Genomic DNA, 16,045 nt, shown 5'->3' with positions numbered 1-16,045 from the left:
CACAGAGTATATACATACACACACATATACATACATACATACACATATACACACACACACACACACCTCGATGGCAAATGGGATGGCATTTGGGATCTCATTCCTGGCTCTTGTGATGCTTGTCATTTATTATTAATACCCAAAAGGCTATCAGAGCGGCTTACAAATCGTTAATTAAATGTTTGCTAAGTTGTGGAATTTATTACTTCCCGTAGTCATACAATACAAGAGTTTCTCATTCGTTGGAGAAGGTCAATGCTTTTTCCATACAATCCCCTCTCTGGGTCTCATTGACTGACATCTGTCCATTGCAGTGATTGAGCAAAAGGTTCATTAAATAAAGAGACGGCAGACTTTTTCCTTGATGTAACTTTTTAAGAAAAACATTTTATTAACATTTTATTTATTTATTATCAAAAAAGGGGGAATCTATAAAATAAGGCGGTAAGTAATAAATGGCTTTTGCGACGGGAGCAAGAATGCAATCCCAGAATATAATATTTAAAGAGGAGAGCTGGAGATACAGGTCTAAAAAAAGCAGAAGGCACTTATTTAAAAGCCCAGCACCGTTTGATTGGAGAGGAATGCCCTAATTGGCATCAAAAACAAGAAAAAGACGGGCATCGGGGCACAATTGGCCCTTTGGCCATTGGAAATACCAATCCAATGATTTGATTGTCTGGAAGGAAAGGGAGCCAGCATCTGATCCTGTTAATTAATTCTACAATATACAAGAAAGGGGAAAAAATGGCAGCAAAGGCCGAGGCAAAGCTTTAGAGCAGAGCCAGGAAAAGTTCCTTTTCTTTTGGACTACAGCTCCCAAAACTCACCAGTCGTGCTGGCTATGGAATTCTGGGAGCTGTAGCTTAATAGTTATTTTCCCCAGTTCTGCTTTACACACAGTTAAGAGCATCTACAAATAATGTGAAATAATAATAATAATAATAATAATAATAATAATATAGGGAGTCATAGAAAGATGGATCCATTTATGTCTGATGGCTGTAAGGACACAAAAATAATGGATGCCTGGCTAATTTTAAGGCACTTTAGAGACCGGTTAGTTGAAACCCCCCTAAAAAATCCCAGTAAGGGTGTCCTGGGAGGAAAATGCCTCAAAAACCCCAAATCCAACCTGTTTCCTCTCATGCAGCTTGCTGTTATTTTTCTATATACACCTTTACTTTGGAAAGGCATTGCAGAAATAATGCACTTTGGCACTGCTTTAACTGCCATGGAATTCTGGGATTTGTAGTTTTGTGTGACACAGCCTTCTTTGTCAGAGTGCTCTGGCGCAACTACTGACTACAAATCCCAGGATTCCATGGCATTGAGTCATGACAGTTTAAAAGCGGTGTCAAACTGCATTAAATTAGATGTCAGCTGTTCCTTCCAATAACCTCAATGGGGTTTCTTTCTGAGTAGAGACGGAGGCAAAGGAATGCCGTTTGCAATGGGAAGAACGCACTTGGCGCTGAGAAACCTGCCAGAAATCCTTAAGGAAAACTGGATTCAGAAACATGCCGTGCCTGTTCAAGATCCCTTTTGCAGGCAACCCTGCCGCAACCTCCAAGGTTTCCCCAAGCGCTGCTCCCATTGCATAAGGCCCTGAAAGATAAAAGCCAAGACCTTCCTTCCCAAAGAACCATAGTGCTTGAAGTACATAAAGTGCCATTGCTTCTTGCCAAACAGATGCCCAAAGGGTATATTCCAGAGCTTGCAAATGGACTGCAGGGCTTTGGAGTTGGGTGGGCAAAATATACGGTGCCTCAAGAATCCCTTACACTTGCTCCAACAAATCCAGTTTTTCATCATCATTATTATTATCATCATTACCATGAGCCTAAAAACCAGGCCAGCTTTGCTCCTCACATTCCAGGTTTATTTCCTTCCTTGCTCCTCAAGCCTGGCTTCTTTATGAGAGACAGTATTTCTGATTTTGCAGCCAGGTATTAAAACTAATCAAAGACCTTAACAGTAAGTCCCACACTCTCAGCCCCAGAAAACCCCATGAGAGGTTTGCCTTAGGGATGCCATGAATGAGAAACAACTTGAAGGCACACAACAACAACAACAACAACAGCAGCAACAGGTAAGTAAAGGGGAACAGGATGAAAAATCAGAACAGTTTTGGGCAAGCGTTCTCCGCAGTCTGCAAATCCTCTTCCTCAGGTGAATGAGGGTGGATTGAGAGAAGCTGTTAAAAACACCAATTTCTTTGCCTTTAAAATCCTCGGAGAGTTCTCTTCTAGGCAATGGATGCTGGTGGTTCCTTGCAAAATGAAAAGATTGTCCAGCTTGCGATGGCTCCTCTTAGGTTAGAAGCTTACATTGTGGGATCCTTAACAATCATGAAATGGTCATCTGAATCGACTTTGGCGTTTGGAAGAAGGTATCTTTGGTGCGGCGGTTTATGGAAAGTTCAGCCCAAGTGACCAATTGTGAACTGCTGGGAAAAGGTGGTCTAACTTCTCTCTCTCTCGTTCTTTCTCTCCCCCAAAACTAAAACCCTGGGATCGCTGCACATCTAGTCTTCCTCCTCGCCCCCTCCGTACATGTCAGCCAACTTCTTGAAGCGGTTGCCCCAGTCGTTCAGGTAGTCGTAATCCTGGTCTTGGTCGCCGTTGGAGGAGTTGAGGGAGCTGAGCGAAGTGGCTTCGGAGCCATTTCCCTCGTAGTCGAAGACCAGCAGAGAGTCGTAAGGGGGGGCTGTGGGGTCCGTGTCGGCCGCCTTCAGGTTCTGCGCATGAGGAAAAGGCAGGTGAGCAAAAGAGGTGACACACTTCCATACAGACTGGCCAAAATCAAGCTGCTTCGAGTCACTTGGGAGGTATGCTGTTTAAATGACACACACATCTTAAGAGGCCAGAAGATGCGCTCCAGTCCTTAGCACTGGAGAATGGCTTTGATGCAGCTTCCAGACTCTTAGGACGCATGCATCATTTAAACTGCATACCTCCAAAGTGACCCAAAGCAGCTTGATTTCGGCCTGTCTGTATGGGGCCATGGCCACCTTCCAAGAAAGAAACAGAAGTGGATGACAATTGTGCATTGATTGTGCATTGATTTGTGTCTTCCTGCAGGGTTGGAGTGGATGGCCCTTGGGGTCTCTTCCAAGGCTATGATATTTATTTATATCCCCATCTTCTTATCGAGGGGCTTACGAAACTTACAATGGCAAGAATCCTCATGGCACAAAGATGGAAATCTCCAGAAATTCCAGCTATTGAAGAGTGGATGATCGAAATGTATGAAGCCCATTGAAATGGACAAACTAACAAGATCAATAGAAGGCACTTATTCAGATGGGAAAGAATGAGAAGGTAGAAAATGAGATGGGGGGGGCGATAAAATGTAAGAGACAAGAGCACAAAACAACAACAACAAAAGTGAACTTGGGTGAGTTTGCAACTTCGGCGAGATGAATAGCTCATGCTTTTTTACTCAAGTAACACAAAATTTGAGGCCGATAAGAGAAACTATGACCATCCAGGAGGGAGAGGAGGGGAAAGGAGGCTAGAATTCATCCCGATGTCTAATGGGCCCCAAGCCTCTGGAAAGTTTGGCACAACTGCTCCAAAAACAAAAATACTGATCATTGCACCCTGACTGCAATTCCCTCTCACCTCATCAATGAAATTGCCAATCTCATCAGGGTTGGCGGGGCGTGGGCGATACTGCGGAGCTGGCATCAGGGTCGGGGCAACGTCATTGCGGGTGATTTCGGGACGGGCATCCAGCCCCCGGTGCAACTGGCTCAGGTCATAGTCCTAGCAGAGAAAAGGAGGTGGTCAGTGTAAGGGCCAATATAAGCTTCCACCAAAACCTGTATCCCAAAAAGCTCATTGGTCTTTAAGGTTGCCATGAATTTCCTTGTTGGTTTTGCTGTGCCCTGAGACTTTGAGTACAGTCCTATCTCAGTTAATGAAGCACAGGCATTGATGGGCAGGACTTCTTTAATAGGAAAAATTGGTACCAAGAGCAGAAGTGATGTGGTAAGAATAGAGAAAGGTTCCTACACCACAAAACAGGTGAGCAGCTCAACCTGTTCTCGGCAAACTTTTAATTCAGAACTAACAACATGCCCATCTGAAATGGAACAACCAGGTCAGGGAAGCCTTGCATAAGTCAACAGAAGCATCCAAAATCTGCTCCCATATCAACGAATGGGAGTTGTAGTCCAACACAGACGGAAGACACTGGGAGCAATAATTTAATAATAATAATAATTTGTTTTATTTATATACCGCTATTCCAAAGATCATAGCGGTGAACAGCAAGTAAGCTAATTAGCAAGTAAGCTAATTTGCCCCCAACAGTCTGGGTACTCATTTTAGCGACCTCAGAAGGATGCAAGCCTGAGTCGAGCTTGGGCCCTTTTGCTGGTCTTGAAGTCGCAACCTTGTGGTTTTGAGTGAATGGCTGCAGTACAGGCATTTACCCACTGCGCCACCAGGGCATAAATAAATAAATAACATTAATAAATAAATAACATCCCAGAGAGGTACCTGATCCTCTTCTCCGCCGCCTTCTTCATCGTAGTAGTAGACGTTGTCCCGCGTGTCATCTTCCGGGGGAAGTAATGGCTCCTTCACCACCTTCCTCCTCCTGACGAAGAGCAAGAGCAGCAGAAGCAGGACTGGAACACAAGACAGGTGCAAAGGCAACAGTGAGAAAACTCTGCAATAGGGCTCACAGTGGCATGGATGGCATTTCATTGGTCTCAGCATCCACCCGACTAGTTGGCACACAGATAAGGGCAGACTGACCACGTGATGCAAGGAGATGCCATTTGCAATACTCACTCAGAAGGGCAAGGATGCCACCCAGGATGCCCAAAATGGCCGGGACCCCCATACCGCCTGCGATGTAGGCTCTTCTCTCACAGTTCTGGGCAGTGCCCTCGCAGTCACACACCCGGGCTTTGACCATTGTGGTCTGGGACAATCCCTGGCCGTCGCTCAGCTTCAGGGCCACGTTGTAATCGCCAGGCTCCAGCTGCTTGATCAGTTGGAGGGTCAGGCTGTCTTCTGCGGAAGGGCAAGAGCGGACAGGGAGGCCAGGGTGAAATATTGGAAGGGATGGAGCAAGCTTGTGTGCTGCTGCTTCAGAGGATAGGGCCAAATGGAGCAATGGATGCAAACTGCAGGAAAAGGGATTCCACCTCAACATTAGGAGGATGGAAAGAGTTGTTCAACAGTGGAAGATGCTGCCTTGGAAAGTGCTTGAGTCTCCATCTTTGGGGACTGTTTCTGAACAGAGGCTGGATGGCCATCCATCACAGGAAGGGCTTAGATTGTATAACTCTTACATAACTAAAGAGAGATTGACTGGATGGCTCTTGGGGATCCCTTCCAATTTTAGGATGCTAGGATTCTAAGAGGGGAAGGAAGCCACCAAGTCAACAAAAATAGGGTTGGGAATTCATCCCCAGAGAATGACAAGCATTGCTTTGCCCAGAGAGATGCAGGTCTGCACTGCAGAAATGACACAGTTTGACACTGCTTTAACTGCCGTGGCTCCATGCTATGGGATCATGGGATCTACAGTTTGTTGTGGCACCAGGGCTCTGAGACAGGGAAGGTTAAACATTTCCCAAAACTTACAAATCTCAAGATTACATACCACTGAGCCATGGCAGTTAAAGCAGTGTCAAACTGCACTACTTCCGCAGTGCAGATTAGACCGCAAGAGGAGAATGAGGCGCCAGCATCTGAACCCACTGGGAAGGAGGGGACACGGTTTCCCCCCCGAGCGCATATGAACCACAACTGCCGCCTTACCGCTGTTCATCTTGACGGTCCAGTTGGCGCTTGATCCCAGCTCCAGCTTTGCAGCGAAGGGCAGTGTGTTTGGAGGGAGATCCTTGTCCACGATGTTCAGCACCTGGGGATCTGGGTTCCGGCTGCAGATGTCAAAAGCTCGGGGTTCGGGTTGTGGCCCATTGTCGTTCACGTCATCAAGGTGCACAAGGAGGGTCCCGGTCCCCGTGGCTGGCGGCGACCCTGAACAGAAAGGGCAGCATGATTCAGAGCAGCATCCCATGGATCTACTCACAAGTGGGATTCAATGGGGCTTATACCCAGGTAAGAGCAAACAGGACTGAAGCCCAGGGTTGCATCTACGCTGTAGAAACCACACAGTTTGACACCACTTTAGCTGCAATGGCTCTACCTTACAGACCCTTGGGATTTACAGTTTGTCGTGGCACCAGCCCTCTTTGGCAGAGAAGGCTCAAGACCTTGCAAAACTACAAATCCCATGGGATGATGCTACAGCACTTAAAGTGGTTTCACACGGCACTTGGCCCCTTCTCTGTTGTCTTTCTGCCAGCAGGCAAATCCTTTTTTATTTAGGCAAGCCTTTGGCTATTAATTTACAATAGCAGAATAACTTTTAATAGAAGGTGTTTTGCTTTCGTTCTTTTTTTACTATGTCTTAATCTACTTTAAACTGCAGAACTGTTTGATTTCATTCTATCAAATACAAGTTGGATGTCCCTTATCCCAAATGTTTGGGACCAGAAAGTGTTTTGGATTTCAGATTTTTTAAATATTTGCCATATATACAGCAGCCTTGGATCCCATTTTGGAAGAAAGGAGGGATATAAGTGCAATAAATCAATAAGAAAAAATTATTGGATATGGGACCCAAGTTAAAATGTGCCATTTATTTATGCTTCGTATACATTTTACACACATAGCCTGAAGGTAATTTCATGCAATATTTTTAATAATGTTGTGCGTGAAACAAAGTTTATGTAGACTGAACCATCGGAAAATAAAGGTGTCACCATGGTGTTTATCACACTATACTCTTATAGTGCTACTATTCCACTTTGACTGCTCTAGCTGCCTCCTGTTGCATTCTGGGATTTGCAGTTTTAAGGAGGGGTATTTAGAATTCTCAGGCAGAGAACTTCTCTGCCTGAGAATTCTAAATACCCCTCCTTAAAACTGCCAATACCAGAATGCAACAGGAGGCAGCTAGAGCAGTCAAAGTGGAATAGTAGCACTATAAGAGTATAGTGTAATAAACATCTATCTCAGCTGCCCATAGAAAAAGCTTTGGATTTTGGAGTATTTAGGATTTGGATTTTCAGATAAGTGATATACAACCTTAGTTTCTACCTGTTTTAATTTTTCAAGAGCCTCCTTACCAGGAGAAAGGCGGGATATTAATTAAGTAATTAATTAGACCCAGTCCGTTCCAAAGATGCCACCTTACCGCTGTCGCTTGCCAAGATGATGGCCATGTAAGTGCTGTCCTGGACGAAGGGGGACTCTCTGTCCAGCTCCGATCGGGATTCGATGATGCCATTTTCGGGGTTAATTCTCAGCCATCCAGCCGGGTCGCTCCCAATCGAATACCTGCCAGAGAAACCGTAATGGAGGGGATTCTAAGGTTGCAGGTTGCAAACCAAACGCCAGCAGCGCTTTTCCCACCAAAAGTACGATTCGCCTCATTTTTTAAAAACGGTAATCGAAGGATTAAGGGAGATGCAGCAAAGGAAGAGTAAGAAAGATCAAGGAAGAAAGCAAAGGAGAAAAGAGAAAGAAATAATGTAAGGGAAAGAGGACAAGAGAAGCAGGAGAAGCTTTAAAGACTAAAATAAAGGGATAGAAGGGGAAGGGAAGAATGAAAAGGAAAGAGGACAAGAGTAGTAGAAGAACATATAAAGACTGAGTTAAATAAAATAAGTTTAGAGTAGGTAAAAATTATTTTTTATATTCTAAACTTCTATTCCTTTATTTTAACAGTCTTTATACCTTCTCCTACTTCCCTTGCCTTCTTTCCCTTGCATTCTTTCCTTCCCCTTTTTCAATCTCTTTCTTCCTTGATCTTTCTTGCTCTCCTTTACTTCATGAGTATATTTAAGAAGAGAAAGTAAGGTTTTGGATAATATGACGTTTCTGTGGATGCTTGTGGACGTTTGTATTGTAAGGTATTTTGTTTTATGGTGAATAGCTACGGAATAAAAAAGAGCCAATCCAAAGGAAAATGACCCCAAACAGAAATAAAAAGAAAGCAATCGAAGGATTAAGGGAGGTGCAGTGAAGGAGAGTAAGGAAGATCAAGGAAGAAAGGGAATGAAAAAGTACAAAGAAAGGAGAAGTAAAGAATGAACAGGCAAGAGAACAAGAAAAGTAGAAGAAGTTATAAAGACTAGCTTTTTAAAAAAGGAATAAAAGCTTAGAGTAGGTAAGAAATATTTTAGAGGATTTTTAAGGCACAGTAAGATTTTGGACACAAGGATGTTTGTGAGGATGCTTGTGGATGTATCATAATGTACTTTGTTTTATAAATCATATTACTAATAACAATTATATTTAATTGCACACCGCTTTCCCCTCAATATTGGGACTCAAGCTGGCTATTTAAGGACTAAAAAATTGCTAAGCCAAAGAAAAATGACCCCAAACAACCCAAGCCAACTCAATAACAGAGTGGTTTGGGTGGGTTGCCTTGTCTTGCACAATTCTCCAACCCAGAAGACACTGTGAAAACCAGCCGAATCCAGGGAGAGGAGCAACATGACATCCCTTCCAGTTGCCAATGGCTTTTTTAAACTGGGCACAGGAACTTAGGAAGGCGCCCTTCTGTTGCACCAGACCCTTGGGCGGGGGTCTATCTAGCCATGTTTTGCCCACAATGACTGGCACCAGGGTCTACCCTTCTGTAAGTTTCCTGGCAGGATTCTTCCCTGGACTTGCTTATTTCCTAAAGTCAGAATAAATCTGCAACAGAGCAATCTAGGAAATGGCTCTTTTGCAAGATACCTCTGGGGTCCATCCAGCCCAGTGTGATCGTCCAGGGTTGCAATTTTTCAGCACCAGGGTTGTGTTTTCAGTATATTTCTGCATGCCAAGCAACCTTCCTAGAGATATAAATGCCTTCCTCGTCCATGCCCCATACCTGATGGTTTGCTGGAGAAACTTATCCGGGTCCTGGGCGGTGTATGTGGCCACCGGTTGCCCAATGGCCAGGTCTTCGGGCTTCGTCACCGTCTTTTCGGGAGGGACAAAGATGGGGCCTTCATTGATGTCCTCCACATTGACAGTGACGGTGGCCGTGGAGGTCGGGAGAGTCACCGAGAAGGGCTCTTCATTCACCACGGTCACTTGGAGGACGTACTGGTTCCGCAACTCAAAGTCCAGGCCCTGGGAAGGAGGCAAAGGACAGGGATGGACTCGGTCAGGGATGCCCATTAATGCCCACTCAGCCCTGGCACCAAATGTGTGTTGCCCCAGTAACTGATGAAGCTGGAGAGTGTTGGGGTGAGGGGAAAAATGAGCATCTCCTAGGCATAAAATGGCTCAAAGACGCCTTGCAAATATGGTGAAATATCCATGGCTGGTCTGCACTGCAGAATCAATGCAGTTTGAGATAGCTTTAACTGCCATGGCTTCATGCTAAAGATTTGCAGTTTGTGATGGCACCAGGCCTCTTTGACAGAGAAGCCTAAATATCTGAAAAGAACAGGATTCTATCAGAATATAGTCCTCAGAATAAAGTCAGAATAAAGAGGACTGTAGGAGAGGGTTGCCGTAAGTCAGAGTTGACTTGAAGAAACACAACAACAACAACAGCAACAATCCCTGACTATTTTTTTAAGAGAGCCAGCATGGCATAGTGATTTGATTGTTGGACTCAGGGAGACCTGGGTTCGAATTCCTACTCAGTCATGAAACATATCTGGTTGTCTTTGGGCAAGTCACACTCTCTCAGCCTCAGAAGAAGGCAAGGGAAAACCTTGGAAGACACCTTGACAAGAAAATCCTTGGAGAGGGCTTCCATAACTTGGAGGTGCATAAAAAACAACAGGTTTTTGACCTTAAAATTAAGTGTGGGAGGAAAAACTCAGAGTAACGGGAAGGAACAAGTACTTTTTTTGCCCCCATTTCATGCACTTCTCTAATGCTCATCCATGGACCCCAGATTAAAAGACCCCCTTATGGAAACCAAAGGCCCTCCTTCCCCAAAGCAAAATGGGGAAAACTAAGGAGGAACCCAGAGCTCACCTTAACTGTCGTCAAGAGACCAAAGTTTCCTTCCGGAGCTGTGGAAATGGCAAAGTTGCCTTCCTCATTGCCTCTCACAATGGTGTACTTGGTCTTCCAGGCCGGGGTATTTTCCTGGTCTGCGTCTTTCACTGTCAGCTGGGCCACTGGATAGCCGACCACGTTCTCTGGAACGGTTGCAACGTACTACAAGACGGACAAAAGGAAAGCAATGAGACTCTTGACCGGGTGGGAGATGCCTGTTCAACAACTCCCAGGATGGCAAAAGCACCAGAAACCAACAATCTCCGATGATACCTTACAACAGATAGCTTAAGAAGCCCTGATTTATGCCATGCTTCAAGGATGGATCAATTCTTGGCCTCAGAAATGGATGGGGTCCTAAGGGTCCCCAGTGCAGGGAGGAACTGTCTTGCATGTGTGTGTTTGTGTGTGAATGCATGGGGTGGGAGGGCTGTTCACCTGGGTGTGGCAAACAGGATTGCCTGGTGTCCCTTATAGGGCTGGCAGGTATCCCTTACTATAAGGGACGTCCTGTAATTGAGGGCTGGAAAGCTTTTCCTTTTATATAGACTGAAGAAGATGCCAAAACATCTTGTAATTTGGGGTGGGGGCCCTTTATAAAGGCAGAAATAGTGTAATTTATGGATATAGTCATAGAATCATAAAAGAGGAAGATGACTCCAGAGACCATCTATCCAACCCTTTGCTCAGTGCAGTATTTCCAGATGGAGCATCTTCAGAAGCAAGGAACTTTCTAGACCTTTTTGGAGATGTCTAAAGAAGGAGACTTCACTTCTCTCTTGGTGATTGGTTCCATTGCTAGACCACTCTTATGGTCAAGAGGTTCCTTCCAATGTTCTATTGAAATCTACCTTCCTGTAAATTAAAATCATTAGATCTGGTTCTTCCCTCTGCAGCAGCCCTTGAATTATATAAATAAAGCAATCACTGGAGAGAAGTGACCAGTGGGATGTCCAGTGGGGCTCTGTCCTGGGGCCAGTGTTATTCAACATCTTTATCAATGACTTGGAGGACAAAATTGGGGGCATACTTATCAAATTTGCAGATGACACCAAATTAGGAGGAGTAGCTAATATTCCAGAGGACAGGATCAAAAATCAAAATGACCTGAATAGACTAGAAAGCTGGGCCAAAGCTAACAAAATGAACTTCAACATGGAGAAATGTAAGGTACTGCACTTAGAGCAGAAAAACAAAATGCACATAGGATTGGGGACACCTGGCTGAATGAAACTACGTCTGAAAGGGATCTAGGAGTCCAAGTAGACCACAAGTTGAACATGAGTCAACAGTGTGATGCGGCAGCTAAAAAGGCCAATGCAATTTTAGGCTGCATCAATGAAAGTATAGTGTCTAGATCAAGAGAAGTAATAGTGCCACTCTATTCTGCTTTGGTCAGGCCCCACCTGGAATATTGTGTCCAGTTCTGGGCACCACAATTCAAAAGGGACATTGAGAAACTGGAGCCATGTGTCCAAAGGAGGGCAACTAAAATGGTGAAGGGTCTGGAAGCCATGCCCTATGAGGAAAGACTTAGGGAGCTGGGGATGTTTAGCCTGGAGAAGAGAAGGTTAAGAGGTGATATGATAGCCCTATTTAAATACTTGAAGGGATGCCATATTGAGGAGGGAACAAGTTTGTTTTCTGCTGCTCCAGAGAACAGGACCCAATGGAGCAATGGATGCAAGCTCCAGGAAAAGAGATTCCAGCTCAACATTAGGAGAAACTTCCTGAGAGTAAGGGCTGTTGGACAGTGGAACGCACTCCTTCCTCGGAGATTTTGGTGGAGTCTCCTTCTTTGGAGGTCTTTAAACAGAGGCTGGATGGCCATCTGTCCATGGGGATGCTTTGATTGGGATTTCCTGCATGGCAGAACGGGGTTGAATCAGCACCCTTGAGGTCTCTTCCAACTCTATGATTCTATGATTCTATATCACCTCTTGATCTTCACCAAGATGAAAATGTCGACAATATATTAAATTTACAGAAATATATGTGGCTAGGCTAACAGAGATCAATACCTCAATTTGGTATTTCAGTAAAACACTAACTTGTTAATAAGCACCGTCTGATTGTCAGTCTTGAATGTCATTAATTTCGACAGTCCCTTATTGCTATTTTGGAAACACTAATAGCAAAGGAGGAATGGCAGGCCTTACCGTTTCTGGGTCGAATATGGGCTGGTTGTCATTCTTGTCGGTAACGGTGATCACTGCTGTCCCTGTTGTACTCAAGCCTTGCCCAAGCATGTCTGTGGCTTGGAGGGTCAGCGTGTATTGAGGGAATTTCTGAAAGCAAGCAAAACAAAAAAGTTGATGAGTTTCATTGACCGCCTGCTTTTCCTTCTTTTACCTGTAGAGGCAAAATGTAGACTCATAAGATCAAGTCTTGCCTCCACTCCTTTTCCTTCTCTCAGACTATGTTTTGCAGCATCTTACCTGCTGAAGAGATCTGTACATCTCAAAAACTTGCACACACTCTTTGTGCCTTTTGGGTTGGCCCATTCCAGATATTAAAACTTTCCTCAAAGACCAAGTCCCTACAAAACACAGCTCTTCCCATCCCACTGGCTGATTTTTGTAACCTCTTGCCTAATGAAGAGATCTAAAGGAATCTCAGAAACTTGCACACTTTTGGGGGCTTTTCTGGGAAGAGGAAAGTGTGACCCTAATTGGAACGGAAGGTCATTGGATGGGAGCTTTTATCTAGGAGATAAAAAGTAACTCTGCTCAGCTCTGCCAGCAGTTACCTTTGATTTCTCTATTACCATCAACCTCAAAATGTTAGCAACAAATAAGCTATGAAAAAGTCAGAGGGCATGCAACCCCAAAGAGCACTGGGTGCTTAAATCTCAGTGTGGGATTTAAAGTGCTGGTAAGGGACCAAATCCCACTGATCTTGGAAACTAAGCAGAGCCAGCCCTGGTCAGTACTTGGATGGGAGACCACAGAAGAATCCCAGGTACTGGAGGCTTGATTTCAGAGGAAGGAATTAGCAAAACCACCTCTGAGTATCCCTGGCCTAAGAAAACCCTGTGAAATCCATGGGATTGCCATAAATCAATAAGCTACTTGAGGATGCACACAGACCCACAACTCATTGTGAGTGCAGTGTCTTCTGAAGGGCTCCAAGTGGACTCACAGCTGGCTGTTCCCTCTCCACTCACCTCTCGGTCCAGACCTGTGGTGATGACACTGATCAAGCCTGTCTCGTTGTTGATGGTGAACATCTGCCTGTGAGGCTCTTGGGGGGTCTGGTCGATGATGGAGTAGGTGATCACCCCATTGTAGGTATCCACACTGTCATCCTTATCGGTGGCTGACACCTTCATTACAGCAGTCCCTGGACAGGTATGAAAGAAATGGGAGGGGGAGCATGGTGTATTTTCTTTAACTCTGAGTTTGAGAAGTTGTAGTGAAGCAGGTAGTCATTTTCATAGAGGCAAAAATGACCAAACTGAGGCTGTCGTACTTTGGCCACATCACGAGAAGGCAGGACTCATTGGAAAAGACAGTAAGGAAAGGTGGAGAGAAGTAGAAAGAGAGGAAGACCGCATGCCAGGTGGATGATGGACTCAATTAAGAAGGTTATGGGCATGAACGTGCAGAAACTGTGAAGAGTAGCAGAGGATAGGTGCCTTGGAGAGGTCTCAACCACTGGGTTGCCATGAATCGAGTTCGGCTCAAGTGGGGTTAACACAGTGCTTCTCAATTATTTTCTGTCATGCCCCCCCTAGGAAGAAGAAAACATTTCGTGCCCCCCGCGCGACTGTAAATAGTATTTGCCAAGGTCAAACGAGCCCCCCTTTACGGAGCCTCGCGCCCCCCCTGGGGGGCGCGCCCCACTATTTGAGAAGTACTGGGTTAACAACTAGGAAGTAAGGCAGGGCTACCCAAAGTGGTGGTGCTAATCCCTGGTGATTTCCAGGAAAGAAAGATACATACGGGGATAAAATGGCACTAATGTCAAGCAGAACAGTGTGTTTCAGACTATCTGATAGGGAGAACCAGCAAATCCCACAAACCCCAGTGTGCCAGAGACTGGCAATAAATTGGTGCCCACCAGGTACAACTGAAAACTTGCCAGGGATGGGTCTCCCAACTCTGTATAAAATATGGCCCTGGTCTCTAGCTTCTTGTTGTGTGCCTTCAAGTTGTTTCCAGCTTACGGAGACCCTAAGGTGAACTTCTCATGCAGTTTCCTTGGCAATATTTGTTCAGAGGAGGTTTGCCATTGCCTTCCCCTGAGAATGAGAGAGTGTGACTTGCCCAAGACCACTCAGTGGGTTTCAGGGCCAAGCCAGGATTTGAATCCTGGTCTCTAGAGCCATAATCCAACATTCAAGCCACTCCACTCCACTGGCTCTCAAAGCAGGAGGCTTTAACAGAGGTGTTCAAATGCTGAACCTATTTAGGGATTTGGCCTGCTGGATAGTTCCTTTAAAGTTAAGGTTAAGGACACAGAAGTGAAGCGCACCCTGCTCAGCAGCACCAAAGTCACCCCACTTTCTTTCGTCCTTGATTCACACATCGGCGCATGACCCCTTACCCGGTGTAGCTCCCTCCGCAACGGATCCTTCGAAGACGCTCTGCGTGAAGACAGGCCGGTTATCATTCTGGTCGCTGACCTTGATGATGATCTCCATGGGGTCCTCCACAGGTTGGCCATTGGCAGACACCGCATGCGAGAAGAGCTAGAAAGGAGAAGCATGGCTCAGGTGAAAAGGGACCAGGAGAAGGTGACAGGCAGAATATCGTTGCTGTTGTTTTTTAAAACAGCCACAAATGGAGGAATGCAATTGAAGTTCTATAATCTGAGACGTGATAGGAGAGGGAGGAAAATGTCAGAAAATGCCTGGAGTTGGATTAGGCCAAAGAAGGCCTCTCCAGTCCAGTATTCTGTTCACTCAATGGGCAACCTTTTGCCCCAAATGATGCCCATCATCAGCAATTGCACCTTCCCGCCTGCATTCCTCAGCAACTGCCATTGAGAGAGATGGGGGCATCTGGTTTAGAAGACAACACATAAGCCATTACAATTAATAGCTCTTAGTAACAAACCCCTCTAACCCCTCTTTTCAAGATGCCTAATTTGGTAACCATCGCTATATTTCATGGCAGTGAGTTCCACAGTTTAATTCTAAAATACAACATACAAAAAAGAATGGTGCAAAACTCAGTAAGATCAGCTTTACTTTTGCACCTTTCTTTTTGAATCATCCTGTACTCTCATCCAACTGCAAATCTCCCATTGTTATCAGGGCTCCCAAAAGCCAGAGTCTGACCCCTTTTATCTGGCCTTCAGGCCAAAGAGGAGGAATCTTAGGGTGATCACACTGTCTTTAAAAGTGTGTGTAGGTCTGTTTTCCTCATTTGCAAGATGGAGGGTTTTTGGTTCAATGACAACGGTTGTGTTATTGTGGTTGAGGTTTAACACCTGCAGCATTGTCAGGGCTTGCTCCCATCACATCGCAAGGAATCGTTCCTGGGTTTTGGAGTTTGGCATTGAAATTCCAGGGCTTGGAATCGTCCCAGCCTAGCAACCTTAATTATTACAGATAGGAATCAAATATGAGATAAGATTATACATAAAAAGTAGTAAAGGTAAACATTAAATATGGTCTATATTTACAACTTGAAATGACGTGGTAAGAAATAATGACAAAATATGATTATTCAAATACTATGATTATTTGTATATTGTTTAGGAAGAATTTGGATTAATTAGATAGAGACCCGAGAGCGGGTTTATTGATGATGATTTATAAAGTCATTATAGACTGGATTGTTTATAAGGAAATATTGTCTGAAAGACAAAAAAGATTGGGTAGGGCATAGTGATGATTTGCAAATTTTCATTTATAAGCAATAACTAAAACGCTTGGAAGTCATGTTTTATTAGATATGTATATGTAGTAGTATGAGTGGGGTGTGTGTGTGTGTGTAATATATATATATATATATATATATATATATATGAGAATTTGTAACTATGTGTTA

At 44.6% G+C, this 16,045-nt stretch overlaps 1 protein-coding gene across 1 annotated transcript in view; it reads right to left on the bottom strand.

Moving 5' to 3' along the window:
- Positions 1–365: 365 nt before the first annotated feature.
- LOC149305848 (B-cadherin-like) overlaps positions 366–16,045 on the bottom strand; it is a 38,360-nt gene continuing 22,680 nt past the window's right edge. Inside the window, exons 6-16 of the mRNA XM_089540294.1 lie at positions 14,595–14,739; positions 13,213–13,388; positions 12,206–12,334; positions 10,023–10,208; positions 8,917–9,161; positions 7,228–7,370; positions 5,784–6,005; positions 4,806–5,030; positions 4,509–4,639; positions 3,627–3,770; positions 366–2,740 (exon numbers count right to left, since the gene is read on the bottom strand). Coding sequence (XP_089396420.1) covers positions 2,528–2,740; positions 3,627–3,770; positions 4,509–4,639; positions 4,806–5,030; positions 5,784–6,005; positions 7,228–7,370; positions 8,917–9,161; positions 10,023–10,208; positions 12,206–12,334; positions 13,213–13,388; positions 14,595–14,739 — 1,959 coding nt within the window. The 3' untranslated portion in view covers positions 366–2,527. The remainder of the gene's footprint in view (positions 2,741–3,626; positions 3,771–4,508; positions 4,640–4,805; positions 5,031–5,783; positions 6,006–7,227; positions 7,371–8,916; positions 9,162–10,022; positions 10,209–12,205; positions 12,335–13,212; positions 13,389–14,594; positions 14,740–16,045) is intronic.

The sequence above is a fragment of the Sceloporus occidentalis genome, unplaced genomic scaffold (assembly GCF_023333645.1).
Source record: "Sceloporus occidentalis isolate IW3139 unplaced genomic scaffold, rSceOcc1.0.p SCAF_10, whole genome shotgun sequence".
NCBI lineage: Eukaryota > Metazoa > Chordata > Lepidosauria > Squamata > Phrynosomatidae > Sceloporus > Sceloporus occidentalis.
The sequence above is the reverse complement of the archived record's forward strand: the minus strand, read 5'-3'. Positions and strand labels throughout refer to the sequence as shown.